We start from the raw sequence: 27543 nt of genomic DNA on the forward strand, positions 1-27543 counted from the left end.
GTTACATCTCCAGCTTTTTCCAGTTCTGATGAAGGGTCCCAGACCTGAAACGTTAACTCTGTTTCTCTCTCCGCGGATGCTGCCTGGCCTGCTGAGTATTTCCAGCATTTTCTGTTGTTATTTCAGTGAATAAATAAGCTTTGTTTCAAACACACAGTGTGTCAAATATTTGATTTCTCCATGATAAGAGAAGACAAATTGATGTTCTGTTCCAGACTGTTTAATTTTCGGGCCTTTTCTTACTCTACCACATCAAACCCCAAGCTTGCTCTGTTTGAGTACACAACTTGTGGGTGTCATAGACTGAACTGTAGTGTCTCACTTACACTCAACTGCCATCAACTGGTCCAGGCAGCGGGTGGTCGAGGGGGTCGTTCGCTTTAGACAGGTTGGGTGATTGGGCAGAAACATGGCAAATGCACTATAATGTGGATAAATGTGAGGTTATCCACTCTGGTGGCAAAAACAGGAAGGCAGATTATTATTTGAATGGCAATAGATTGAGAGAAGGGGAAGTGCAACGAGACCTGGGTGTTCTTGTGCACCAGTCACTGAAGGTAAGCATGCAGGTGCAGCAGGCGGTTAAGAAGGCAAATGGTATGTTGGCCTTCGTAGCAAGAGGGTTCGAGTACAGGACCAAGGATGTCTTGCTACAGTTGTACGGGGCCTTGGTGAGACCGCACCTTGAGTATTGTGTGCAGTTTTGGTCACCTTACCTGAGGAAGGACGTTCTTGCCATGGAGGGAGTGCAGTGAAGATTCACAAGGCTGATACCTGGGATGGCAGGAATAACATATGAGGAGAGATTGTGTCAATTGGGCTTATACTCACTGGAGTTTAGAAGATTGTGAGGGGATCTCATCGAAACCTATAAAATTCTGTCAGGTCTGGACAGACTAGATGCAGGAAGGATGTTTCTGATGGCTGGGGAGTCCAGAACCAGGGGTCATAGGATAAGGGGTAAGCCATTTAGAACTGAAATGAGGAGGAATTTCTTCACCCAGAGAGTGGTGAACCTGTGGAATTCTCTGCTGTTAAGCTGGATTAATCCCATACTGCCTTAGCAATGATTCGCAAAGCATGATGGACTACTTGACATACAGTGAATGGTTTAAATGTAAAAAGCTGATACAGGACTGTGGGAATGCAATACACATAGATAAGAAAGGATGAAACAGAATGTTTATAGAACAGAGTAGAGACAGTCTCAGGGCCGAATTTTGTTGAAAGCTAAAGTGAATTTTAAACAGAACTCTGTAAAAAGAAACAAATGACTTGTGTAGCGTGTGATCGCCTAGTTTTCTGTATTCTCATGATGACTTGCAATTTATGAAAATGTATAAATATTGTAGCCCCGTGAGTCTAGGGGCGCACTCTAGAGGATGCTTCCTTGTGGGCAAACACAAAGGGTTTCTCAGAGTGAAGTCCAGTACCGGTGACCGGAATAAAACTTTACTTATTTTACAGTTTCTGACTTTGTGTATTACTGAGAAAGTGACAATAGACTGACCGGCGTGTTGAGTCTCCTAAAGCAGCGAACCTTGATTCCCCAAGTTTGGGGTTGATCCTCCTCACAGAAGCGAGGGGTTAACAATTCTGGCGACGAGGATGGGATTCCAAAGCACTTCGGTCCAAACCACAGCGGTCTAGGCTGACGAGTCGCTTTCGGACGACTGAGCAACTAAGTGGCCACAGGTAAGATTTTTACCTTTTTGCTCTGTCTGTTACGAAGTGACTTGGCGCATTCGCTGATGATCCTGGCCTAGTGCTGACGGAATCCTTTAGGTAGGAATTCGGAAGATAACACTTTCTCAAAGTCAGATTACCCTAAACCGCAAAGTCAGATAAAGCATATGGTAGGTTAAAGGCCTTTGGGTGTGAGTCCCATAAAAAGGTTAAAGTCCTTTGGGTTCGTAGTCCCATAAACAGGTTAAAGGCCTTTGGGTTCGTAGTCCCATAAACAGGTTAAAGGCCTTTGGGTTCGTAGTCCCATAAACAGGTTAAAGGCCTTTGGGTTCGTAGTCCCATAAACAGGTTAAAGGCCTTTGGGTTCGTAGTCCCATAAAAAGGTTAAAGGCCTTTGGGTTTGTAGTCCCATAAAAAGGTTAAAGGCCTTTGGGTTTGTAGTCCCATAAAAAGGTTAAAGTCCTTTGGGTTCGTAGTCCCATAAACAGGTTAAAGGCCTTTGGGTTTGTAGTCCCATAAAAAGGTTAAAGTCCTTTGGGTTCGTAGTCCCATAAACAGGTTAAAGTCCTTTGGGTTCGTAGTCCCATAAACAGGTTAAAGTCCTTTGGGTTCGTAGTCCCATAAACAGGTTAAAGGCCTTTGGGTTCGTAGTCCCATAAACAGGTTAAAGGCGCGTTGAACAGGTTGGATCAAGTACGTACAAAATTGGAATAAATCAAGTACGTATAAGGAAAAAATTGGAAAATGGGGGCAGGAAATATAATAATTGAACAAAATAAGAAAAAGGGGAAAAAGATGGGGGGAGGAAATAGTAAATTGATGGAGATCGGGGGGTTCGAAAACTCCGTTGGATATAATAATTGAAAAAAAAGGGGAAAAAAAAAATAAACTTAAAGTTTTACCGACATGGAAGTTATTAACATCTGTGCCGGGACAAATAAAAAACAAGATTTGCTGAGTGAAAGGATCCTTAAAAAATATGCTGTAATTTCAGTGTGTGTTAAAGTGTGACTGTTTTCCTGACTATGAATGTTTAAGATGTTATAGTATTTTTGTCTGAAAAGTCTGTCTTTAACAGAAAGATTCTGTTATGTGTGTTTTAGCTCCGCCCACTTCTCTGTGTTAAAAGCATTTTGATTTGATTTTGGAAGTTTTAAGAATGTGCGAATAAGATTTTGCCCCAAGAATTGAAAAAGACCTTTGAACTACAATTTAAATTAAGCTGGTGTGTAAAAACTGAGAAGAACAACAAAAAGTTTGTTTTTCAAAAGATTAAGTTTCAGTCTAAGATTTGACCTTGGAGTCGCGGTTGCTCTGGTGAAATCTTCTAAAGCAGTTTGATTTGATTTGTTTAAATGTGAAAGACTAATTTTCTCCAGTTATACTCCATGTTTTTACAGTATTTTGGAAAGACATCTGAAGAAAGGACAATAAGGAAATATGATGTCATTTACTGTTTTCTGCGAGAGTGCGCTATTTGGTTTTATTTGTTTGTTCACAGTTTTACAAAAGATGGGCTTCTGCCTTAAAGTTACAGTTGCCGATGTGCTTGGAAGAAAATTAATTTGAATGTTTACAAGATCTGGATTAAATTGGAGTTATGAGGTTAATTAACCTATTAAAACCAAACTTTCATTGTGGCCACGGTGAAATTCTGGTTGGTGTGAATTTGTGTAGACCGCATTGAATAATACTTAGCTTGTGAATGTTGCTCAATCCCATCTTTGTCCATATTACCTCCGTGTTCATGTTTGGTTAAAGTGTAAAAACACAACTGTCTTTTTCGATCGGGAAAGTTTTTTTAAGTTTACGTGAAGTAACGTAATGACGTGCATTTGATAATGTTTTGCTCCACCTTCTTAGAATCCTGCAAAGGAGTTAACCCAACTTTAGTATGACGTTTAAAGATATTGGATGTTAAATAATTTAAGTTTCTTAATTTTAAGTTAATATTTCCCCAGTGACAGAAGGAATTTATGATTTGATAACTTAACCTTGGGCTCTAAGCAGAGTCACAATGGAGTCTCTTCTTTCTTTTGTTATATGGAAGTTACCTTGTAAACTAATTGCAGCACTTCTGTCACTAATGTTAAAACACTGTGTAAGCTACCTAGCCTGAGAATTACTTGTTTCTGAAATTGGAAATGGAGGATAAATTGATAGAAATGAAATTGAACATTGACAAAACCTGCCGGTACAATAATACTGCTGTTTGGATTTTGGGATAATTTTGAAATGACGAAATGGACTCAGGCACTATATATATTGGGTTACTTTTGGGAAAATAAAATATCCTCTAAAATAATGATAAATAAAAAAGTGTTAATAACTTGGATCAAGTGAGAACGTTTGATCTATGTTTTCTATCTTAAATATTGTACTGGACAGTAAAGTTTCTCCAGGACTCATGAATGAGATATGAATGGTAATTAAAGGAAAGTGATTGAGAGTGTAAGATGTAGTTAAGAATAATAAAAAACCTGCCGAGTGTGTGCTCATTCATCTTCAGTGTGCTGTCCCTTTAAAAGCCTGTGCTTCCCTCTTCGAGGTCACAGGCTGCGCTCTCTCTCTCTCTCTCTCTCTCTCGCGATCATGACTGCGGCTAGAAGTTGTGATTGAAGTTGCATGGTGCGTGTGTGTGTCAACTAATGTGCAATGTGCAATGAATTACGAAATGAGAATGTACCCGATGGCTGAGAAATCGGCTAAAGACGCGACGGCAGCTGTGGATAAAGTAGAGCAGGATATGTTAATTACGAAACAAGCTTTTGAACAATTGCCATACGATGAAGCATCAAAGGATGATGAAATTATCACTCAAACGTTGGCGAGATTGGGGGATTATTGGCTTCAGCTCAGTACCGGCAACAGCAATGGATTGTCAAATAGATACAAAATTCATTTTGAACCATTTGTCAAGGGAAGGGTATGTAGTATCAAAAGCAAAGATTCAATTTTGCAAAAAGCATGTAACATACTTAGGGCACATTCTGACACCAGATGAAAAAGTCCTGCTCTCAGAAAGGACCCAAACAATATCCCAACATCCGGAACCTACCACTAAAAGAGGAATACGAGCATTTTTAGGATTAATACATTTCTGCAGGACAGATGAATACCAGAAATCACTAAACATACGAGGCCCCTAACTATACTAACAGGATCACAGGTTAGAGAACCGTTCGTTCTATCAGAAGCACAAAGAGATGCGTTTAATTCTTTACAACAAGCCTTAAGAGAAGCCCCACCCGTAGGAAGACCAATGTATGATAGACTATTTAGGTTGTATGTGACTACTACCGATTACTGAACAAATTATCCACACAGCACATGACGTCGGCAAGGATAAGTAGATATGAGATTAACCCACAGAACATGTAGGTGAACCAATACATGACTGTGTAACAAAAATTGAGACCCAAACAATAATTAGACCTGATTTAAAGGACGTGCCTTTGAATACCCCAGACCATGAGTACTTTGTGGATGGATCAGCCTCTAGATCAGATACAGGTGAAGGACAGATAGGATACGCAATTATAGAATCACCAAATGTGGTAGAATCAGGTAAACTTCCAAATCATTGGTCAGCATAGAAAGCAGAATTACACGCACTAGCAAGAGCATACGAATTATCAGAAGGGATGAAAGTAAATATTTATACGGACTCAAGATATGCCTTCGGATTAGTGCATGATTTCGGAATAATATGGAAAAGGAAGGGTTTTCTGACCACATCTGGAACTCCCATATTGAACCAAGTACAGGTAGAAAGATTGACACAGGCAGTATTACTACCGGGGAATTAGCCATAGTAAAATACCAGGCACACACACGGTTACATACACAGGTTGCCGAGGGGAATAGATGGGCAGATGAAGCTGCAAAATATGCCGCTATGTATGAGGACCAGAAACAAATGCCCCAGTTGGAACAAAAGGAGGGAGGGAAGTATCCCTCTTGTGCCCCATCGTTGGAAGATGTACAAAAGCACCAGGAGAACGCTCCTGAAAATGAAAAACAAAAGTGGATAAAAGAAAATTGTAAAAAGGATCCTTTGACACAACTATATGCCGACCCAAAGGGAAGGATAGTTGCTCCAAATTGGAAAATTCTTGGTACAACCCAAATTGGGAAAAAGTGGCACAGCAGACAATTGATCACTGTCTGATATGTCAGCAACACAACCCAGGAAAAGCCATACCAACAGTAACAGCAACAACTCCTATCCCAGACAGTCCCTTTTCAAATACTACAGTTAGATTTTGTACAATTAGAATCAGCTTATGGATATAAATATGTACTAGTTATCATTGATGTATTTAGTAAATGGATAGAAGCCTTCTCAACAAGGAACAATACCGCAAAGGCTGTGTGCAAAATAATACTGAAAGATATTGTGCCAAGGTTCGGAGTGCCAATATAATTGAGTTCCGACAACGGACCACATTTTGTTGCAGAAATTAATGCTGAACTTTGCAATGTTCTCAATATTAGACAGCATTTACATTGCCCGCTCCATCCACAATCAGCAGGACTGGTGGAAAGGGCTAATGGAGCCCTAAAGCTAAAATTGGCCAAACTTTGTGTAGAAACCAAATTAAAATGGCCAGAAGAATTACCAATGAAAGACAGGATTATCACCAGCAGAAATTATCTTCGGAAAACTTTTAAGAACCCCGTTCTCGGCTCCCATCCAAGACGGCAGACAAATAGATATTCATGTAATGGACAATCAGATGATGTCTTATTGTATGTCACTAACCTCTGCTTTAAAGTTGTCTCATCAACAGGTAACAGCTGTTACTAAACTAACACCAGAGGATGCCTGTCGTCGACTCAAACCGGGTGATTATGTCCTCGTAAAGAACTTCTATCGGAAAGGACTGGAACCCAGGTGGAAGGGACCTTATCAAGTACTGTTAACCACACATACCGCAGTGAAGGTCGAAGGAAAGACAAAATGGATTCACGCTTCACACTGCAAGTTGTCATCACCGCTCTTGTCATAATGGACATAACCTCAACAGCGACAGAGGAGACCCCAGGCGGGGTAACATCAGGAAAGATAGAAGAAACAGAGGATACCCCAGGCGGGGCAGAATTAATTGAGCACACCGAAAGAGAAGATCCGAAGCAATGGAGAGGAGACCCCAGGCGGGGCAGAATAATCTTCAAATATGTAATATATATATATGGAATAGTTGACACCCTGTGCAGTATGTAGAGAAAAGGTCGAGGTTATCATGTAATGATAAAAGGAGGGAATGTTAAGCTAGATTAATCCCATACTGCCTTACCAATGATTCGCAAAGCATGATGGACTACTTGATATGCAGTGAATAGTTTAAATGTAAAAAACTGATGCAGGACTGTGGGAATGCAGTACACATAGATAAGAAAGGACAGGAACAGAATGTTTAGATAACTTGGAGACAGTCTCATGGTCGAATTTTGTTGAAAGCAAAAGTGAATTTTAAACAGAACTCTGTAAAAAGAAACAAATGACTTGTGTAGCGTGTGATCGCCTAGTTTTCTGTATTCTCATGACGACTTGCAAGTTTATGAAAATGTATAAATATTGTAGCCCCGTGAGTCTAGGGGCTCACTCTTTGGGAGGCATACTTGTGTGCAAACACAATTGGGTTTCTCAGAGTGAAGTCCAGGTACCTTAATAAAACTTTACTTATTTTACAGTTTCTGATTTTGTGTATTACTGAGATAGTGATAGACTGACTGGCGTGTTGAGTCTCCTAAAGCAGCGAACCCTGATACCCCAAGTTAGGGGTAGATCCTCCTCACAGAAGCGAGGGGTTAACAATACCTTCATAGTCTCCTTTATTTAAGCTTAGTATGCTGTTTTGAGATCCAACTCTCTCACCCTCCAACTGAATTTGGAATTCAACCATGTTATGGTCACTCATTCCAAGGGGGTCCTTTACTAGGACATTTTTTATGAATCTTGTCTCATTACACAGGTCCAGATCTAAGATTGCCTGCCCCCTGGTTGGTTCAGTAACATACTGCTCAAGGAACCCATCCCTAATGCACTCTGTGACCTCTTCCTCAAGGCTGCCCTGCCCAATTTGATTTGTCCAGTCAAGATGAAAGTTAAAATCTCCCATGATTATAGCTGTTCCCTTATTACAAGCCCCAACTATTTCATGAGTTATATCCGACCAATAGAGTTGCAACTGTTAGGAGGCCTATAGGCTACGACCACTAGTGACTTTTTCCCCTTATTATTCCTTATTTCCACCCAAACCGTTTCACTATCCTGATCCTTTGACCCAATATCATTTCTCACTATTGCAGTGATTCCATCCTTTATTAACACAGCCACCCCACCTCCTTTTCCTTCCTGTCTGTCCTTCCTAATAGTCAAATACCCCTGGATGTTTAGTTCCCAGTCATGGTCACCACGCTACCATGTCTCCGTAATGGCCACCAGATCATACCCATGTGTAGTTATTTGTACCGTCAACTCGTCTATTTTGTTACGAATGCTGCGTGCATTCAGATAAAGAGCTTTTAAATATGTTTTGTGACAATTTATTCCTGCTTTTACCCCCTTTACTACTTTACCTTTATCTTTATATATTCTGTCCCTTCCTGACACGATCTGGTTTTTAATTCCCCCACTGCTACCTTGCTCTATTGCCTTCTCCGCTGACATTTTTATTTTTCGCTGTTGAAACCTCCCCCCCACTAATTAGTTTAAAGCCCTCTCTACAGCCCTAGTTATTCGATTCACTAGGATTCTAGTCCCAACACTGGCCAAGTGAAGTCCGTCCCAACGGAACAGCTCTCTCCTGTCCCAGTACTGGTGCCAGTGTCCCAAGAAGCAAAACCCATTTCTCCCACACCAGTCTTTGAGCCACGCATTTAACTCTTTAATTTTATTTATCCTAGCCAAATTTGCTCCTGAGGGCAGGTACAGCACGGGTTAGATACAGAGTAAAGCTCCCTGTACACTGTCCCATCAAACACTCCCAGGGCAGGTACAGCACGGGTTAGATACAGAGTAAAGCTCCCTCTACACTGTCCCATCAAACACTCCCAGGGCAGGTACAGCATGGGTTAGATACAGAGTAAAGCTCCCTCTACACTGTCCCATCAAACACTCCCAGGACAGGTACAGCACGGGTTAGATACAGAGTAAAGCTCCCTCTACACTGTCCCATCAAACACTCCCAGGGCAGGTACAGCACGGGGATAGATACAGAGTAAATCTCCCTCTACACTGTCCCATCAAACACTCCCAGGGCAGGTACAGCACGGGTTAGATACAGAGTAAAGCTCCCTCTACACTGTCCCATCAAACACTCCCAGGGCAGGTACAGCACGGGTTAGATACAGAGTCTCAGGCAGTAGCACTCTCTCCTCTGAGTCAGAAGGTTGTGGGTTGAAGTCCCACTCCAGAGATTGGAGTCTAAAACTCTGTGCTGCCCCTCCAGTGCAGTGCTGAGGGAGTAAAGCCCAGTGCAGAGTAAAGTTCCCTCTGCACTGCTCCACTAACAGGCCTGAGCCCCAAACTCACAAGAGCGCCCTCTGCTGCATTCCACTTGTCTCAGCAGCGGGAGAAGCAGGCGGCGGAAGTCCCACCCCTCGGACGCCCCGATTGGTTGGAGGACCCGCCGCCACCTCAGTCCTCCAAGCTCCGCCCGCTCTCTCCCTATTGGTCGGAGCTCCCGTCAGTCACCGCCGTAGAGTTGATGACGTGCCCCAGTCCGGCTCCCTGCAGAAGACAAGGGGCTGCGGCCACTCAATCCGCTCCGCTCGGTGCCGGGAGGGCGCTGGGACGGTGCGGTTTGTGTTTTCTGTTTAGTTATCTCCCCGCCCGCGCTTCTCTCCGCTATATATAAAAAACCCTGACTAAACTCACTTTCCGCCGGTGATCCGGACTCTCGCGGTTGCCCGGGCCTTCCCCAGAATGCGAGGCCCTGCGCAGGCGCGGTAGCGGCTCAACTTCGGGAGCGGGGCCCGGCGGCGCATGCGGAGTAGAGGGAGGGGGCGGGGCCTGTTCAGAGGGGGAGGATGATTGACAGGGGCCAGGGTGGGTGCTGAGCATGCGCGGTGCGGGCCGGGCGCCTGTGGAGCAGGAGAGGGCGGGGCCATGGTGCGCATGCGTGGAGTCAGCTGCCACTTTAGAGTCACAAAGGGAGCGAGTGTCTTCAAATCTCTCCCCTCCTCTTCTAATTTCCTGTAAAACCAGTTTATAAAAGTCATCGCTGAAAGTACATAGAAACATAGAAGATAGGACCCTGGCCCAGGGCCTGATTGACGGGAGCTTCCGACCAATAGGGAGCGAGCAGGGCGGGGCTGGAGGAGCGAGCCGGCGGCGGGTCCTCCAACCAATCGGGGAGCCCGAGGGGCGGGACTAGTGCCGGCTGAGTGGGACAGAGGAGGCTGACGGGAGATTTAATTTAAATGACTTTAATTTCCCGCCTGCCACAACCGCCCACCCTGTAACGTCACGAGGTCGCTGGCGTGCACCGACTGACACTGAGCTCTCCACCAATGAGCGAGGGGAGGCGGAGCCTGGAGGACCGACCGTGGGGCTTTGGTCCTCCAACCAATCGCGGCGAAGGAGGAGGCGGGGCCTGGGATCGGCCCGCCGCCATTTTGTAAAGGGGCCTGGTCAGGATCTGTGAGCCTGGGAAAGTTTATTTTTAATGTTCATTTTACAGCTCAAACTAATTTTATTTTACAGAAGATACTTGTTTTAAACAGAGAAACACAGAAGATAGGAGCAGGAGTCGGCCATTCGGCCCCTTGAGTCTGCTCCGCCATTCAATGCGATCATGGCTGATCATAAAAAAGCAGTTCGTTTTTAAATTGATGAAACAGAAACAAGAAACCCTGTGGAGTAAATGTGAGTAAAAATATTTTTTCTCCCTGAATTAATTTTTTAATATTAATTTTCTGCGTTTTTAATTATTAATTTCAAGCACTTTAACAGAATATGGGAGTGGTGGGGGTTCTCTTAAAGGGACAGGCGCTCTCTTTTTCTATAAGTTTTCATTAAAGGGACCGCGTCCCCGTGGATGACCGAATTTAAAGGGACAGCGTCTCCCTTTTTATAATGTATATTTAAGAGACTGACATTTAAAGTAGAGCAAATCCTCTGCTCCCGTGAGTGCTTGGTGAGAAATCAGGTGCTGTTTGCTCTCTCCCCCTCCCAATTTTCTGCCAAGGGACAGAAAGCAGAGAGTAGTGGTGAACGGTTTCTTTTCAGACTGGAGGGAGGTAAACAGTGATGTTCCCCAGGGGTCGGTATTAGGATCAATGTTCCCTCTTTTTTTGAGGTGCGTGTCCCCTTTAACAGGCTGCACGGCCCATTCAAATTTCCGCGCATGCGTGTTTATTCCATTTATAGGGCGGTGAGCCGGCTGCGCGGGACCTCCAGACCGCTGCGTGGCCGCGCAACTTAACGTGAACATTGATTCAGACCACTGCTTTTTTTGATATATATTAATGACCTGGACTTGGGGATCCAGGGCAAAATTTCAAAATTTACAGATGACACGATACTCAGAAATGTAGCAAACAATGAGGATAGTAACAGAGTTCAGGAGGACGTAGCCAGACTGGTGAAATGGGCAGAAACGTGGCAGATTAAATTTAATGTCGAGAAGTGTGAAGTGATTCACTTTGGCAGGAAGAATGAGCAGAGGCAATATAAACTAAATGGTCCAGTTTTAAAGAGTGTGCAGGAACAGAGAGGCCTCGGGGGGTATGTACACAAATCTTAGAAGGTGGCAGGACAAGTTGAGAAGGCTGTTAATAAAGCAAACAGGATCCTTGACTTTATTAATAGAGGAATAGAGTACAAAAGCAAGGAAGTTATGCTAAGCCTTTATAAAACACTGGCTAGGCTTCCGCTGGGCACCACACTTTAGGAAGGATGTCAAGGCCTTGGAGAGGGTGGAGAAGAAATTGACGAGAATGGGACCAGGGATGAGGGACTTGAGTTACGTGGAGAGACGGGAGAAGCTGGGGTTGTTCTCCTTAGAGCAGAGAAGATTAAGAGGAGATTTAATAGAGTTGTTCAAAATCAGGATGGATTTTGAGAGAGTAAATAAGGAGAAACCGTTTCCAATGGCTGAAGGGACAGAAACCAGATTTAAGGCGATTGGCAAAAGGCCAGAGGTGCCATGAGGAAACAGATTTTTACACCAAGTTGTTGTGATCTGGAATGCGCTGCCTGAAAGGGCGGTGGAAGCAGATTCAATATTATAATTCAAAAGAGATTGAGGTAAATACTTGAAGGGAAAACATTTACAGGGCTATGGGGAAAGAGCAGGGGGAGTGGGATTAATTGGATCGCTCTTTCAAAGAGCCGGCACAGGCACGATGGGCCGAATGGCCTCCTTCTGTACTGTATCATTCTATGATGCTATTCTACACAGACACACACACATACAGTCAGACAGACACACAGACACAGATACTCACTAAAATACAGTCAGACACACACTCACATTTTTTCTGCATGAAGTTTATTATTAATTTCAAAGACTTTACGAAAATGGTGGGCGGAGGGCTCTTAAAGGGACAGGGACTCTCCTTTTCAATGTGATTTTCATTAAAGGGACCGAGTCCCTCCTTGCCTGTGGAGGGCCAATTTTAAAAGGACAGCATCTCGAAATCAGGTGCTGTCTGCGTGTGAACCACCTCCTCCCAATTTCCTGCCAAGCGATCCCTGCGGGCACCACTCTGCTCCAGGAGTGGCTCCTAGAATCATACAGCACAGAAGGAGGCCATTCAGCCCATCGTGCCTGTGCCGGCTCTTTGAAAGAGCTCTCCATTTAGTCCCACTCCCCTGCTCTGTCCCCATAGCCCTGCAAATGTTTCCCCTTCAAGTGTTTATCCAATTCCCCATTGAACGTTATTATTGACTCTGCTTCCACCGCCCTTTCAGGCAGCGCATTCCAGATCACAACAACTCGCTGCGTCAATAACATTCTCCTCACCTCGCCTCTGGTTCTTTTGTCAATGACCTTAAATCTGTGTCCTCTGGTCACCGACCCTCCTGCCACTGGAACCAGTTTCTCCTTATAAGCTACAGCTATACAAAGCCCTGGTTAGACCCCAGAGAGTCATAACGGCACAGAAGGAGGCCATTCAGCCCATCCAGTCCGTGCCAGCTCTCTGTAGAGCAATCCAGTCAGTCCCACTCCCCCGCTCTATCCCCGTAGCCCTGCAAGTTTATTTCCCTCAAGTGCCTACCCAGTCTCCCCTTGAAAACATTGAGTGTCTCCACTTCCACATCTTCCATCGGCACCGAGATCCAGGTCATCACCACTCGCTGCGTAAAAAAGTTTTTCCTCACATCCCCCCTGTATCTCTTGCCCAAAACATTAATTCTGTGTCCCCTAGTCCTTGTACCATCAACTAGTGGGAACAGCCTTTCCCCGTCTAGCCTATCCAAACCCGTCATAATCTTGTACACCTCTATCAAATCACCCCTCAACCTCCTTTGCTCTAATGAAAACAAATCCAGCTTCTCCAACCTGTCCTTGCAGCTAAGATCCCCCATCCCCAGAACCATTCTGGTAAATCTCCTCTGCACCCTCTCAAGGGCCTTCACATCCTTCCTAAAGTGTGGTAACCAGAACTGGACGCAATACTCCAGTTGTGGCCTAACCAGCGCTTTATAAAGGTTCAGCATAACTTCTCTACTTTTGTACTCAATACCTATATTTATGAAGCCCAAGATCCCACATGCTTTGTTAACCACTCTCTCAATATGTCCTGCTACCTTCAGCGACCTACGCACATTAACTCCCAGGAACTCCCTGGAGCACTGTGTACAGTTCTGGGCACCGCACCTCAGAAAGGATATACTGGCCTTGGAAGGAGTGCAGCACAGATTCACCAGAATGTTACCCGGGCTCCAAGGGTTAGATTATGAGGGAGAGATTACATAAACTAGGCTTGTATTCCCTGAAATCTAGAAGGTTAAGGAGTGATTGAGATTTTGAGGATTTTGAAAGGAATTGGTAGAGTAGATAGAGAGAAACGTTTTCCGCTGGTGGGGGAGTCGAGGACAAGGGGACATCACCTTAAAATCAGAGCCAGGCCATTCAGCAGAGAAGTTGGGAAACACTTCTTCACACAAAGGGTGGTAGAAGTGTGGAACCCTCTCCCACAGAAAGCAGTCGATGCCAGCTCAATTAATCATGTTAAATCCCAGAGCCATAGAGTTTTGCTAGACAAGGGAGCAAAGGGATATGGAGCCAAGGCAGGTGGGTGGAGTTAAGACACAGATCGGCCATGATCTCATTGAATGGCGGAACAGGCTGGAGGGGCTGAATGGCCTCCTCCTGTTCCCATGCTCCTATTTACTCTATCAAAACCCTTCGTGTTTTGAACACCTCTATTAAATCTCTGCTGCACCTTCTCTGCTCCAAGGAGAACAATCCCAGCTTCTCCAGTCTCTCCACATAACTGAAATCCTCTGTATATTAGTCGTGGCGCAGCCGGCTATAGCAAACAGCTTCCTTAAGAACATAAGAAATAGGAGCAGGAGCAGGCCATTCGGCCCTTCGAGCCTGCTCCGCCATTCAATAAGATCATTGCTGATCTTCTACCTCATCTCCACCTTCCCGCCTGATCCTCATATCCCTCGATTCCCCATGAGTCCAAAAATCTATCGATCTCAGCCTTGATTATACTCAATGACTGAGCCTCCACAGCCCTCTGGGGCAGAGAATTCCAAAGATTCACCACCCTCTGAGTGAAGACATTTCTCCTCATCTCAGTGCTAAATGGCCGACCCCTTATCCTGAGACTGTGACCCCTGGTTCTAGACTCCCCAGCCAGGGGAAACAGTCTCCCAGCATCTACCCTGTCAAGCCCTGTAAGAATTTTAAATGTTTCAATGACATCACCTCTCATTCTTCAAAATTCATAGGAATATAGGCCTGGTCTCCTCAATCTCTCCTCATAGGACAATCCCCCCATCCCAGGAATCAGTCTGGTGAACCTTTGTTGCACTCCCTCTAAGGCAAGTATATCCTTCCTTAGGTAAGGAGACCAAAACTGTACCCAGTACTCCAGGTGTGGTCTCACCAGGGCCCTATATAATTGCAGTAAGACTTCTTCACTCTTATACTCCAATCCTCTTGTAATAAAGACTAACGTACCATTTGCTTTCCTAATTGCTTGCTGCACCTGCGTGTTAAGATGAGAAATGATAAAGGCAAGAAGTCACTTGTGGGAGTGGTGTACAGGCCCCCTCACAGTAACCACACGGTAGGATGGAGTATAAAGGAAGAAATAATGGGAGCTTGTCAGAAAGGTATGGCTATAATCATGGGGAATTTTAATCTACATATAGACTGGAAAAATCAGATGGGCAAAGGTAGCCTAGATGAGGAGTTCATAGAATGTTTTCGGGATAGTTTCTTTGAACAGCACATTCTGGAGCAAACCAGAGAGCAGGCTATACATAGAAACATAGAAGATAGGAGCAGGAGTAGGCCATTCGGCCCCTCGAGCCCACTCCGCCATTCAATTCGATCATGGCTGATCATCCAAATTCAGTACCCGGTCCCTGCTTTCTCCCCATACCCCTTGATCCCTTTAGCCTTAAGAAATATATCCAACTCATTCTTGAATATATTTAATGAACTGGCCTCCACTGCCTTCTGTGGTAGAGAGTTCCACAGGATCACCACTCTCTGGGTGAAGAAATTCCTCCTCATTTCTGTCCTAAATGGCCTAACCTTTATCCTTAGACTGTGTCCCCAGGTTCTGGACTCCCTGACCATCGGGAACATCCTTCCTGAATCTAGTCTGTCTAGTCCTGTCAGAATTTTATAAGTTTCAATGAGATCCCCTCTCATTCTTCTAAACTCCAGCAAGTATAAGCCGAATCAACCCAATCTCTCCTCATACGTCATTCCTGCCATCCCAGGTATCGGCCTGGTGAATCTTCGCTGAACTCCCTCCATGGCAAGAACATCCTTCCTCAGATAAGGCGACCAAAACTGCACACAGTACTCAAGATGTGGTCTCACCAAGGCCCTGTACAACTGCAGCAAGACATCCTTGTTCCTGTACTCAAACCCTCTCGCAACGAAGGCCAATATACCATTTGTCGCCTTAACCGCCTGCTGCACCTGCATGCTTACTTTCAGCGACTGGTGCACAAGGACACCCAGGTCTCTTTGCACTTCCCCTTCTCCCAATCTATTGCCATTTAGATAATAATCTGCCTTCCTGTTTTTGCCACCAAAGTGGACAACCTCACATTTATCCACGTTATATTGCATCTGCCATGTTTCTGCCCAATCACCCAACATGTCCAAATCATCCTGGAGTTTCTCGGCATCCTCCTCACAGCTCACACGCCCACCCAGCTTTGTGTCGTCTGCAAATTTGGAGATATTACATCTAGTTCCCTTGTCTAGATCATAAATAAATATTGTGATTAGCTGGGGTCCAAGGACCGATCCCTGCGGTACCCCACTAGTCACTGCCTGCCATTCAGAAAAAGACCCATTTATTCCAACTCTTTGCTTTCTGTCTGCCCACCAGTTCTCTATCCAAGTCAATACCTTGCCCCCAATCCCATGTGCCTTAACTTTACACGCTAATCTCTTATGCGGGACCTTATCGAAGGCCTTCTGAAAGTCCAGATACACCACATCCACTGGTTCTCCCTTATCTATTTTACCAGTTACATCCTCAAAAAATTCCAGTAGATTAGTCAAGCACGATTTACCTTTTGTGAATCCATGTTGACTTTGTCCGATCCTGTCACTGTTTTCCAAGTGCTCTGCTATTACATCTTTTATAATGGACTCTAGCATTTTCCCCACTACCGATGTCAGGCTTACCGGTCTATAATTCCCCATTTTCTCTCTACCACCTTTTTTGAATAGTGGGGTAACATTAGCTACCCTCCAATCCATGGGAACTGTTCCAGAGTCTATCGAATTTTGGAAGATGACCAGCAATTCTGTCCCTCTAGTGCTACTTGTCTCTCCCAGTCCTCTCTTCACCTTGTTTCTCCTCTCTCTAATGTTTCATCCTGGTGCCCATTCCCCTGTCTAATTAATTTAAACCCTCCCCCACAGCACTAGTTAACCGTCCCATGAGGACATTGGTCCCAGTTCTGGTAAGGTGCAACCCGTCCACCTTGGACAGGTCCCTCCTGCCCCAGAACTGGTCCCAATGCCCCAGGAATCTGAAGTCCTGCAATATTTCTCTTTCAGGTACTTATCCAATTCCCTTTTGAAAGCGGTGATTGAATCTGCCTCCACCACCCTTTCAGGCAGTGCATTCCAGATCCTAACCACTCACTGCATAAAAAAGTTTTTCCTCATGTCGCCTTTGGTTCTTTTGTCAATCACCTTAAATCTGTGTCCTCTGGTTCTCGACCCCTCTGCCAATTGGAAGAGTTTCTCTCTATCTACTCTGTCCAGACCCCTCTTGATTTTGAACACCTCGATCAAATCTCCTCTCAATCTTCTCTGCTCTAAGGAGAACAACCCCAGCTTCTCCAGTCTATCAATGTAACTGAAGTCCCTCATCCCTGGAATCATTCTCGTAAATCTTTTCTGCACCCTCTCTAAGGCCTTCACATCCTTCCTAAAGTGCAGTGCCCAGAATTGGACACAATACTCCAGTTGAGGCCGAACTAGTGTTTTATACAGGTTCATCATAATTTCACGCTTTTGTACTCTATACCTCTATTCATGAAGCCCAGGTTCCCGTAAGCTTTTTTAACTGCTTTCTCAACCTGCCACCTTCAATGATTTGTGCACACATACCCCCGGGTCTCTCTGTTCATGCACCCACTTTAGGATTGTACCCTTTAGTTTAGATTTCCTCTCCTCATTCTTTCTACCAAAATGTATCACTTCACATTTTAATCTGTCACGTGTCCGTCCATTCCACCAGCCTGTCTATGTCCACTTGAAGTCTATCACTATCTTCCCCACTGTTCACTATACTTCCAAGTTCTGTGTCATCTGCAAATTTTGAAATTGTGCCTTGTACACCCACATCCAAGTCTTTAATATAGATCAAGAAAAGCAGTGGTCCTAGAACTGATCCCTGGGGAACACCACCGTATACCTTCCTCCAGTCCTAGAAACAACCATTCACCACTACTCACTGTTTCCTGTCACTTAGCCAATTCCCTATCCATGCAGCCACTGTCCCTTTTATTCCATGGGCTTCAACTTTGCTGGTAAGCCTATTATGTGGCACTTTGTCGAACGCCTTTTGGAAATCCATACACACCACGTCAACCGCGTTGCCCTCATCAACCCTCTCTGTTACCTCATCAAAAAACTCCATCAAGTTGGTGTGGTGATTATTCTTGTTTTATAAGAAGCATTGTAATTGGTTGCCTGTTTTCCTGCCTTGAGATATATGCTGTAAACTTATTGGTAGTTGATGTCATGTGACCTGTGGTGGCCATCTTAAATTCAGTTCTCCACAGTCTGGCTGAGACTGGGAGCTTAAGATGTGCTGCTGGTTTTTTAAGGTTAATAAAGCCTAGCTTTTGAAAGGCAATCTACTCTTCATATCAATTTATTAACCTTTTGCTATAATGGAACGATATCTTCAACCGGAACGATTTAATGCTGACCCTAATTCTGCAGGAGTGGATGATCAATGGAAACATTGGTATCGTACATTTAAAAACTTTTTGGGTGTGTTGGATCAGCAATCTCTAAAGTTGGATATACTAATCAACTACATTGCTCTGGATGTGTACAAGTATATTTTGGACTGTGAAACTTATGAATTGGCTATTGCTACGTTGGAAAAAAATTTTGTTAAACCTAAAAATGAGGTATTTGCACATCACCTTTTATCTGCCCGTAGGCAGCAGGCGGGAGAATCCTTGGATGCTTATTTACAGGCACTCCGGCGCCTTGGTGCTAACTGTAATTATAAGGCCGTGTCTGCAGAAGAATATAAGGAAGAGTCGGTACGGGATGCATTTATTAATGGATTACTGACTAGATCAATTCGTCAGCGGTTATTAGAAAATAAGACCTTGGATCTTAAGAGTGCTTTTGAGCAAGCCTCTACATTGGATTTGGCTCGGAGAAGTTCGGATTCTTATGCTCTTTTTGATCGGCCTGCGACCCTGGTTTCGGCAGTTCCGGATGAAAAGGAATTATGTGGACTTAATAAGAGTGGTTTACCAGATTACGAAACAGTTTCTACTTCGGCAGCTGTTGCCTCTAGGATTCAGAAGTGTTATTTTTGCGGGAACGCCCGTCACCCCCGTCTGAAGTGCCCTGCCCGGGAGGCTGTGTGTAGTAAATGCGGCAAGGGAGGTCATTACGCACGTGTTTGCAAATCGGTTGCCTCCTCTGTGACCATTCAGCCTTTAGATAGGGCGTTTATTGCATCAGTTTCTGCCGCCTTTGCCCATGGCCTAAACAAAGCTATAGTTATGGCCCAAGTTAATGGGTTGGAAGTGAAGGCCCTTATAGATACGGGCAGTACTGAGAGCTTTATAAGTCTTCAGTTTGTGAGGGAGAAGCGTTTGAAAATTTCGCCTGTTACCTATCAGGGGTGTATGGCTCAGACGACTCTCACCTCACAAGTAGCTGGTTGTTGCCTTGTGAAATTAATTTTCCTAGGTAATACGTATACTGATATACGCCTATCTGTTCTGCCTAATCTCCGTGCGGATATTTTGATTGGTCATGATGTGCTTCAATTACATGAGTCTCTCAGTCTTTCTTTTGGAGGAACTAAGCCACCTTTGTCTATTTGTGGATTAACTTCTTTATCCATTTCTCCATTATCACTTTTTTCCAAGTTGATGCCAGACTGTAAGCCAATTGCTACCAAGTCAAGAAGGTATAGCAGTCAGGATAAAGAATTTATTAATTCTGAAGTTCAACGTCTTTTATCGGAAGGAATCATTGAACCTAGTTTTTCGCCCTGGCGGGCACACGTAGTTGTCACCACTAATGAGAGACATAAGAAGCGAATGGTGATAGACTACTCTCAAACTATTAACAGGTATACTGAATTAGATGCGTACCCCCTGCCTAAGATTGATGAGCTTATCAATAAAGTATCTCAATATAAGGTTTTTAGCACTATTGACCTAAAGAGTGCTTATCATCAGGTTCCTATCGCTAAGAGGGACCAACCATATACGGCATTTGAGGCTGGCGGAAAGCTGTATCAGTTTTGCCGAGTACCATTTGGTGTTACTAACGGTGTTGCCTGTTTCCAACGGGCAATGGATGCTTTTATAAGTGATAACTCTCTCTCTGACACCTTTTCATATTTAGATGACATCACGGTGTGTGGCAAATCAAGGGTGGAGCATGATTTTAATTTAGAAAGATTCCTTTGAGCTGCGGAAAAAGTTGGCTTAACTTTCAATAAAAAGAAGTGTATCTTTTCGACCACCGAGGTAAATTTACTGGGGTATATTATCTCGGGGGGAAAAAGATTAAACCAGATCCAGAATGGCTGCGACCACTGATTGATTTACCTTGTCCTACTAATTCTAAGGCTTTGCAACGAGTTGTTGGACTGTTTTCTTATTATTCTAATTGGATTGCAAACTTCTCGCAGAAGATCCGGCCCCTTATTCGGGTTACGACATATCCTCTATCATGGGAGGCCAGGATGTGTTTTGATAATCTTAAAAAGGATATCCTTGGAGCAGTTGTGCATTCTATTGATGAGCAGGTTCCCTTTGTGATTGAGACGGACGCTTCCAATTTTGCAATTGGGACTACTCTGAACCAAAATGGAAGACCTGTGGCCTTTTTCTCACGTACTCTGAACAATAGTGAGAAGAGACATTCATCAATAGAGAAAGAGGCGTACGCAATAGTAGAAGCACTGCGTAAATGGAGATATTATTTATCTGGGCGACATTTTACGTTAGTAACTGACCAAAAATCTGTGTCCTTCATGTTTGATGTCAAACATTTTGGAAAGATTAAGAATGATAAAATAATGAGGTGGAGGATTGAGTTGGCATGGTACCATTTCGATATAGTTTATCGTCCGGGGAAGGATAACGTTGCCGCTGATGCGCTGTCGAGGGCTTATTGTTCTGTGATTCACAGAGATACGCTTATTAATCTTCATAATGCTTTGTGCCATCCTGGTGTTACGAGGATGATACACTTCGTACGCAGTAAGAATTTGCCCTTTTCAGTTGAAGACGTCAAGCGGATGACTTCGTCATGCTCTGTCTGTGCTCGGTGTAAACCTAATTTCTTTAAGCCTCAACGAGCTCATCTTATAAAGGCTACTTCTCCCTTTGAACGTCTGAGCGTTGATTTTAAGGGGCCTCTTCCTTCAACAACTCAGAATCGATATATATTTACTGTGGTGGATGAGTTTTCAAGGTTCCCTTTTGCTTTTCCTTGTGCAGATGTATCAGCTGCTACAGTTATCAAATGCCTGACTCAACTTTTTGTCATCTTTGGGATGCCTGCGTATATCCATTTGGATCAAGGAAGTTCTTGTATGTCTTCCCAGTTGAAGGAATACCTCCAGAGTCGGGGAATTTCTACCAGCAGAACTACCCCGTATAATCCCCAGGGTAATGGACAGTGTGAACAATACAATGGGGTGATCTGGAAGGCAGTTATGTTGGCTTTGACATCCCGGAACCTTAAGAATACACAGTGGGAAATGGTATTGCCTGATGCCCTGCATTCCATTAGATCATTGCTTTCAACGGCTACTAATGTGACTCCCCATGAAAGGCTCTTCAACTATCCGTGGAGATCCACTACGGGATATTCGGTACCTTCATGGCTTACTATGCAGGGACCTGTGCTGCTCCGACGCCATGTTAGACTGTCAGAGTATGATCCTTTAGTGGAGGAGGTGGAGCTATTGGAGGCAAATTCCCAATATGCTCACATTCGATTCCAAGATGGGAAAGAAAGCACGGTTTCAGTTAAAGACTTAGCTCCTTGTGGTGGCCAGCCCTCTTCTGAGGACATTAACAATAGCCATAATTCAGATAATGTTGATGTCGTCACAGATACTACGAATGTTTCCAATCCTATTGCAGACACTTACAATTCTCTTAGTCTGCCCCCGATGGATGTTCATGACCCTCCCAGTTTACCTTCTAATGGGACTTCCAATCCGGAAACCGTTGATAATCGGGATATTGATAGCCTCCCTGCAGAAGATATTTCCGTGTCTCCTGGTGTGGGAGGGCAAAGAACTTCACCAAGGCTAAGAAGGTCGACACGAACAAGATATCCAGTTGACCGATTAAAAATGGACTTTTAAAATAATTTGATAGTAAAATTTTAAAATTGTTGAAATATTATACATGTATTGTTTTAGTCATAAATAACTAATTGTAAATTGTAAAGGCTACCTAGGTTGAAGTATATTTTAAAAGGAGGGGTCAATGTGGTGATTATTCTTGTTTTATAAGAAGCATTGTAATTGGTTGCCTGTTTTCCTGCCTTGAGATATATGCTGTAAACTTATTGGTAGTTGATGTCATGTGACCTGTGGTGGCCATCTTAAATTCAGTTCTCCACAGTCTGGCTGAGACTGGGAGCTTAAGATGTGCTGCTGGTTTTTTAAGGTTAATAAAGCCTAGCTTTTGAAAGGCAATCTACTCTTCATATCAGTTGGTTAAACGCGATTTGCCTTTAACAAATCCGTGCTGGCTTTCCTTAATTAATCCACACTGTTAATTTTGTCCCTGATTTTTGTTTCTAAAAGCTTCCCCACTACCGAGGTCAAACTGACTGGCCCGTGGTTGCTGGGTTTGAACAAGGGTGTAACATTTGCAATTCTCCAGTCCTCTGGCACCACCCCAGTTTCTAATGAGGATTTGGAAGGTTATGGCCAGTACCTCCGCAATTTCTTCCTTCACTTCCCTCAGCATACTAGGATGCTTCCCATCCGGTCCTGGTGACTTATCTACTTTAAGTACAGCCAGCCTTTCTAGTACCATGTCTTTATCAATTTTATCCCATCCAGTATCTCGTCTACCTCCTCCTTCACTATGTCTATGGCAGCATCTTCTTCCTTGGTGAAGACAGATGCAAAGTACTGATTTAGTACCTCAGCCATGTCCTCTGCCTCCGTGTGTAGGTCTCCTTTTTGGTCCCTAATCGGCCCCACCCCTCCTCTTACTACCCGTTTACTATTTATATGCCTATAGAAGACTTTTGGATTACCTTTTATTTTAGCTGCCATTCTATTCTCATACCCTCTCTTTGCCCCTCGTATTTTCTTTTTCACTTCTCCTCTGAGCTTTCTATATTTAGCCTGATTCTCAGATGTATGCTTGACCTGACATCTGTCATACGCGCTCTTTTTCTGCTTCATCTTACTCTCTATCTCTTTCGTCATCCAGGGAGCTCTGAATTTAGTTGCCCTACATTTCCCCTTAGTGGGAATGTACCTCGACTGTACCCGAATTATTTCCTCTTTAAAGGCAGCCCATTGTTCCTCTACAGTTTCTCCTGCCAATCTTTGATTCCAATTTACCCGGGCCAGATCCATTCTCACCCCACTGAAATTGGCCTTGCCCCACAGTGCAGTGGATGCACTCCAGACTGCACTCCCCCCGAGGTGTCATCACCCTCACCGGGATTCAGCACTGAAAACCGGTTTGAGAGCGCCGCACTCCCGGGGGATTCCTGCACTGCCTTGCCTCCTCAAACCCTGCTGGGCGGCCACCCAGTTACAATTACATAGAAACATAGAAGATAGGAGCAGGAATAGGCCATTCAGCCCCTCGAGCCTGCTCCGCCATTCAATGAGATCATGGCTGATCATCCAAACTCAGTACCCTGTCCCTGCCTTCTCTCCATATCCCTTGATCCCTTTAGCCTTAAGAAATATATCTAACTCCTTCTTAAATATAATGAACTGGCCTCCACCACCCTCTGTGGCAGAGAATTCCGCAGGTTCACCACTCTCTGGGTGAAGAAATTCCTCCTCATCCCTGCCCAAAATGGCTTACCCCTTATCCTTAGACTGTGACCCCTGGTTCACAGTTCACAGTTCACAGAAACCCCACAGTGCAGATAGAGGCCATTTCGGCCCATCGAGCCTGCACCGACACATATCCCACCCGATCCCCGTAACCCCTACACCAACACATATCCCACCCTATCCCCGTAACCCCACGTATTTAATCCCCCTAACACTAAGGGTCAATTTATCATAGCCAATCAACCTAACCCGCACATCTTTGGACTGTGGGAGGAAACCGGAGCACCCGGAGGAAACCCACGCAAACACAGGGAGAATGTGCTTCTGGACTCCCCGACCATCGGGAACATCCTTCCTGCATCTAGTCTGTCTAGTCCTGTTAGAATTTTATAAGTTTCAATGAGATCCCCTCTCATTCTTCTAAACTCCAGCGAGTATAAGCCCAATCGACCCAATCTCTCCTCATACGTCATTCCTGCCATCCCAATTCCCACAAACTCTCTGTGGCTGAGGGTTGACCACCTCCTGGAACGTGCGCTCCAGGAAACTCTCAGCCTCCCGTCTGCCCTGCAGTGACTCCAGCAGCTCCCCAAGCTCAGAGACCCTGAGCTTGAGTTCCAGCCACGGGAAGCACTTCCTGCACACATGGTTCACCAGGACACATGAAGCATCCCGGAGTTCCCGCATGGCACAGGAATTGCAGCCATCGGTCCCATTGTTTGGCTTAAAATCTGTCTACTTAAGCTATAGATATATCTGATGTGAGGTTAGTGTCGCCTTACCCCTGTTTATTATTCAATCAATCAGTGATTGCCCCTTTGCCAGGCCCGCTGCCTGTGGACCCTCTCCCAGATTCCAGCCCCAGCTCTGTGCTGCCTGTGGACCCTCTCCCAGATTCCAGCCCCAGCTCTGTGCTGCCTGCGGCCCCTCTCCCAGATTCCAGCCCCAGCTCTGTGCTGCCTGCGGCCCCTCTCCCAGATTCCAGCCCCAGCTCTGTGCTGCCTGCGGCCCCTCTCCCAGATTCCAGCCCCAGCTCTGTGCTGCCTGCGGCCCCTCTCCCAGATTCCAGCCACAGCTCTGTGCTGCCTGCGGCCCCTCTCCTAGATTCCAGCCCCAGCTCTGTGCTGACTGAGCTGCTCTCACCTGGGGACAGCAACTGGAAACTGAAAATCAGCTTCACTGCCCCTGGGCTGGGAAAGGGGGACATGAGACAACATTCTCCCTCTTACCCCTTTCTAAACTCCTTTTACAGGGTTTTAGAAGTGGAGCATTTACAGACAGGACGCTCAGACCAAACATCACCTCAAGATCTGTCAGAGTCACTGGATTCATCAGGACCTGAATACTATCGGCCTTTGGACATGGAAGGAGAGAGCAGCGATCGCAGCGTGGACAAACCGCACACGTGTTCCCTGTGTGGACTCGCCTTCAGCCGATTGCCTGACCTGGCGAGACATGTGCACCGTCACACCGGGGAGAAACCGGGTAAAGGTGGGGATGGTGGGAATGGATTCAGTTCCCCGTCTACGTCGGAGGTTCATCGGCGCAGTCACCCCGGGGACAGTCTGTTCACCTGCTCCGTGTGTGGGAAGGGATTTGTTTACCCATCCCACCTGCTGAGACACCAGCTTGTTCACGCTGATGAGAAACCATTTAAATGTGCTGACTGTGGGAAGAGCTTTAAATGCTCTGGGGTTCTGACCAGACACCAGCAAGTTCACACTGGGGAGAGGCCATTTCCCTGCTCTGTGTGTGGGAAGGGATTCTCTGTTTCATCCAACTTGCTGAGACACCAGCTTGTTCACACTGATGAGAGAGCCTTTAAATGTTCTGTCTGTCAGAAGAGCTTTAAATACTCCAGGGTCCTGAAGCAACACCAGCTTGTTCACACAGATGAGAGAACATTTACATGTTCTGACTGTGGGAAGAGTTTTAAAAGCTCCAGGGCTCTGACCAGACACCAGCAAGTTCACATTGGGGAGAGGCCGTTCACCTGCTCTGTGTGGGGGAAGGGATTCTTGCAGTCCACCAACCTGCTGGCACACCAGCTTGTTCACACTGATGAGAGAGCATTTACATGTTCTGACTGTGGGAAGAGCTTTAAAAGCTCCAATGACCTGCTGAGACACCAGCGAGTTCACACTGTTCTGTAACGCAGGGCCCTGCAGACAGCTGGGGTGACATTAACGTGGAATGGATGAATGTTTTATAAATTCTTGTATTGCTGTTTAATCTTTCAATCTGTTGTGCTGATGATTCCCTTGATTTGACTGTTAATGTTATTTTTGTTTTTCTCCTTATCACTGGCAATTGCCTATTAAAAGTCAACCATCACAACCAATAAAACCTGTAACATAACAAAAAAAGTTTAAAGGAAACTTAAATGAAATTAAAATTCTATTTTCGGTGGTGATGATGCACGCCAGTCCCTCTGGTACCCACCGGTCACGGAAGGCCTCGAGCGCGCCGGTGGACTGTTCATGTTATTACATCGAATGTACAGCACAGAAACAGGCCATTCGGCCCAACTGGTCCATGCCGGGGTTTATGCTCCACGCGAGCCTCCTCCGACATATCCTCCTATGTTTATCTGGCTTCTCCTTAAATACATCTATGCCATTGGCCTCAACTACTCCCTGTGGAAGTGAGTTCCCCATTCTCATCACTCTCTGGGTAAAGAAGTTTCTCCTGAATTCCCTCCTGGATTTATTAGTGACTTTTATATTTATAGCCCCATAAATATGATGAGATTCTGTTAAGCTGACCAGTATGTTGTTGTACTTTGTCTTTTTCTGATGAATGAAACATTACTGAGCCCCTGTACCCGTGTTATGGGATGAAGTGCCAGACAAGTAAAGGCACAACGTCTGGGTGTGAATCTGATAATAACCTCACGGACCGTATAGGTGTGATAACCAGACGGGCTTGTGGTTATAGTCTGGTCACAGATGGACTAATTTCCCTGAATTAGCAGGAGTTCAGGAGGCGGTCAACAGACGGGTCCAAACAATCCCATTTCCTGAGCGGTAACCAAGCTTGTGTATAAAAACAGGCCACTTAAGCCATTGTCAGTTGGAACAGACTCGAGAAGATCGCGCGTGAATCCACTGTACTTCTATTCTCCAGATTGAGGGAATTATCACCCGATCTGTGTTATGCAGCATCTTAATAAAGACTGGAGAGACAATTTGTGTTGTTGTGAGCTTGATTATCTGGTATCCGAAACCCTGGGACTCCCGATCATTAGAGTCAACCTCAGTGTGTGGAAAGGGATTCCCTGGTGTATCCCACCCACTGACACACCAGAGTGTCCACATTGTGACTGCGGTGGGTCGATTCCACTGTTTCCGATGCCTTTAATCACATCCAGGACTGAACCATGTTAATTCAGGCAACTGGGCCTTGTTAATGTTAAGAGCTCCCAATAACTGGGCTGGATTTAAAGATTATTCCCTGTTCTCTCAGTACTAGTGAGCAGAGAGAAGCTGATGTTATAGAATCATAGAGCACAGTAGGATGCCTTTCGGCCCATCGTGCAGGTGCCGGCTCTCTGAAAGAGCGATGCAATTAGCCCCACTGCCCTGCTCTTTCCCCACAGCCCTGCAAATTTCTGCTTTTAGTATATATCCAATTCCCTTTTGAAAGTTACTATTGAATCTGCTTCCACCTCCCATTCAGGCAGTGCATTCCAGATCATCACAATTCGCTGTGTAAAAAAAGTCTCCTCATTTCCTCTCTCGATTCTTTTGCACAGATCTGAAATCTGTGTCCTCTCGTTACCGACCCTCCTGCCAGTGACAACAGTTTCTCCTTGTTTGCTCGATCAAAGCCCCTCATAATTTTGAGCACCTCGATCACAGCTCCACTTAACCGTCTCTGCTCCAAGTTATATTGCCAGTGTTTTGTGAATTGTTGCTG

At 45.0% G+C, this 27543-nt stretch overlaps 1 protein-coding gene, 1 long non-coding RNA gene and 1 pseudogene across 3 annotated transcripts; 2 read left to right on the forward strand and 1 right to left on the reverse strand.

The window, feature by feature from the left end:
* Window positions 1-27543, reverse strand: part of LOC147090066 (uncharacterized) — a 66360-nt pseudogene that overhangs the window by 23700 nt on the left and 15117 nt on the right.
* On the forward strand, window positions 1071-7382 carry LOC147090067 (uncharacterized). Its single transcript, XR_015075318.1, has 2 exons — window positions 1071-1695; window positions 6465-7382. It is a non-coding gene; the product is annotated as an uncharacterized LOC147090067 (long non-coding RNA).
* On the forward strand, window positions 9400-26812 carry LOC147090068 (uncharacterized). Of its 2 annotated transcripts, none has more exons than XM_085977229.1 (3): window positions 9400-9490; window positions 10400-10561; window positions 24878-26812. In XM_085977229.1, coding segments are annotated over exons 2-3 (903 nt in total). In that variant the 5' UTR covers window positions 9400-9490; window positions 10400-10559; the 3' UTR covers window positions 25779-26812. The 2 variants fall into 2 exon arrangements, with proteins under 2 accessions (XP_085833355.1, XP_085833356.1); XM_085977230.1 differs by having other exon boundaries at window positions 9410-9495.

This window comes from Somniosus microcephalus, unplaced genomic scaffold, assembly GCF_052327205.1.
Source record: "Somniosus microcephalus isolate GS21.2 unplaced genomic scaffold, FLI_Smic_1.0 unresolved_chr4, whole genome shotgun sequence".
NCBI classification, from domain to species: domain Eukaryota; kingdom Metazoa; phylum Chordata; class Chondrichthyes; order Squaliformes; family Somniosidae; genus Somniosus; species Somniosus microcephalus.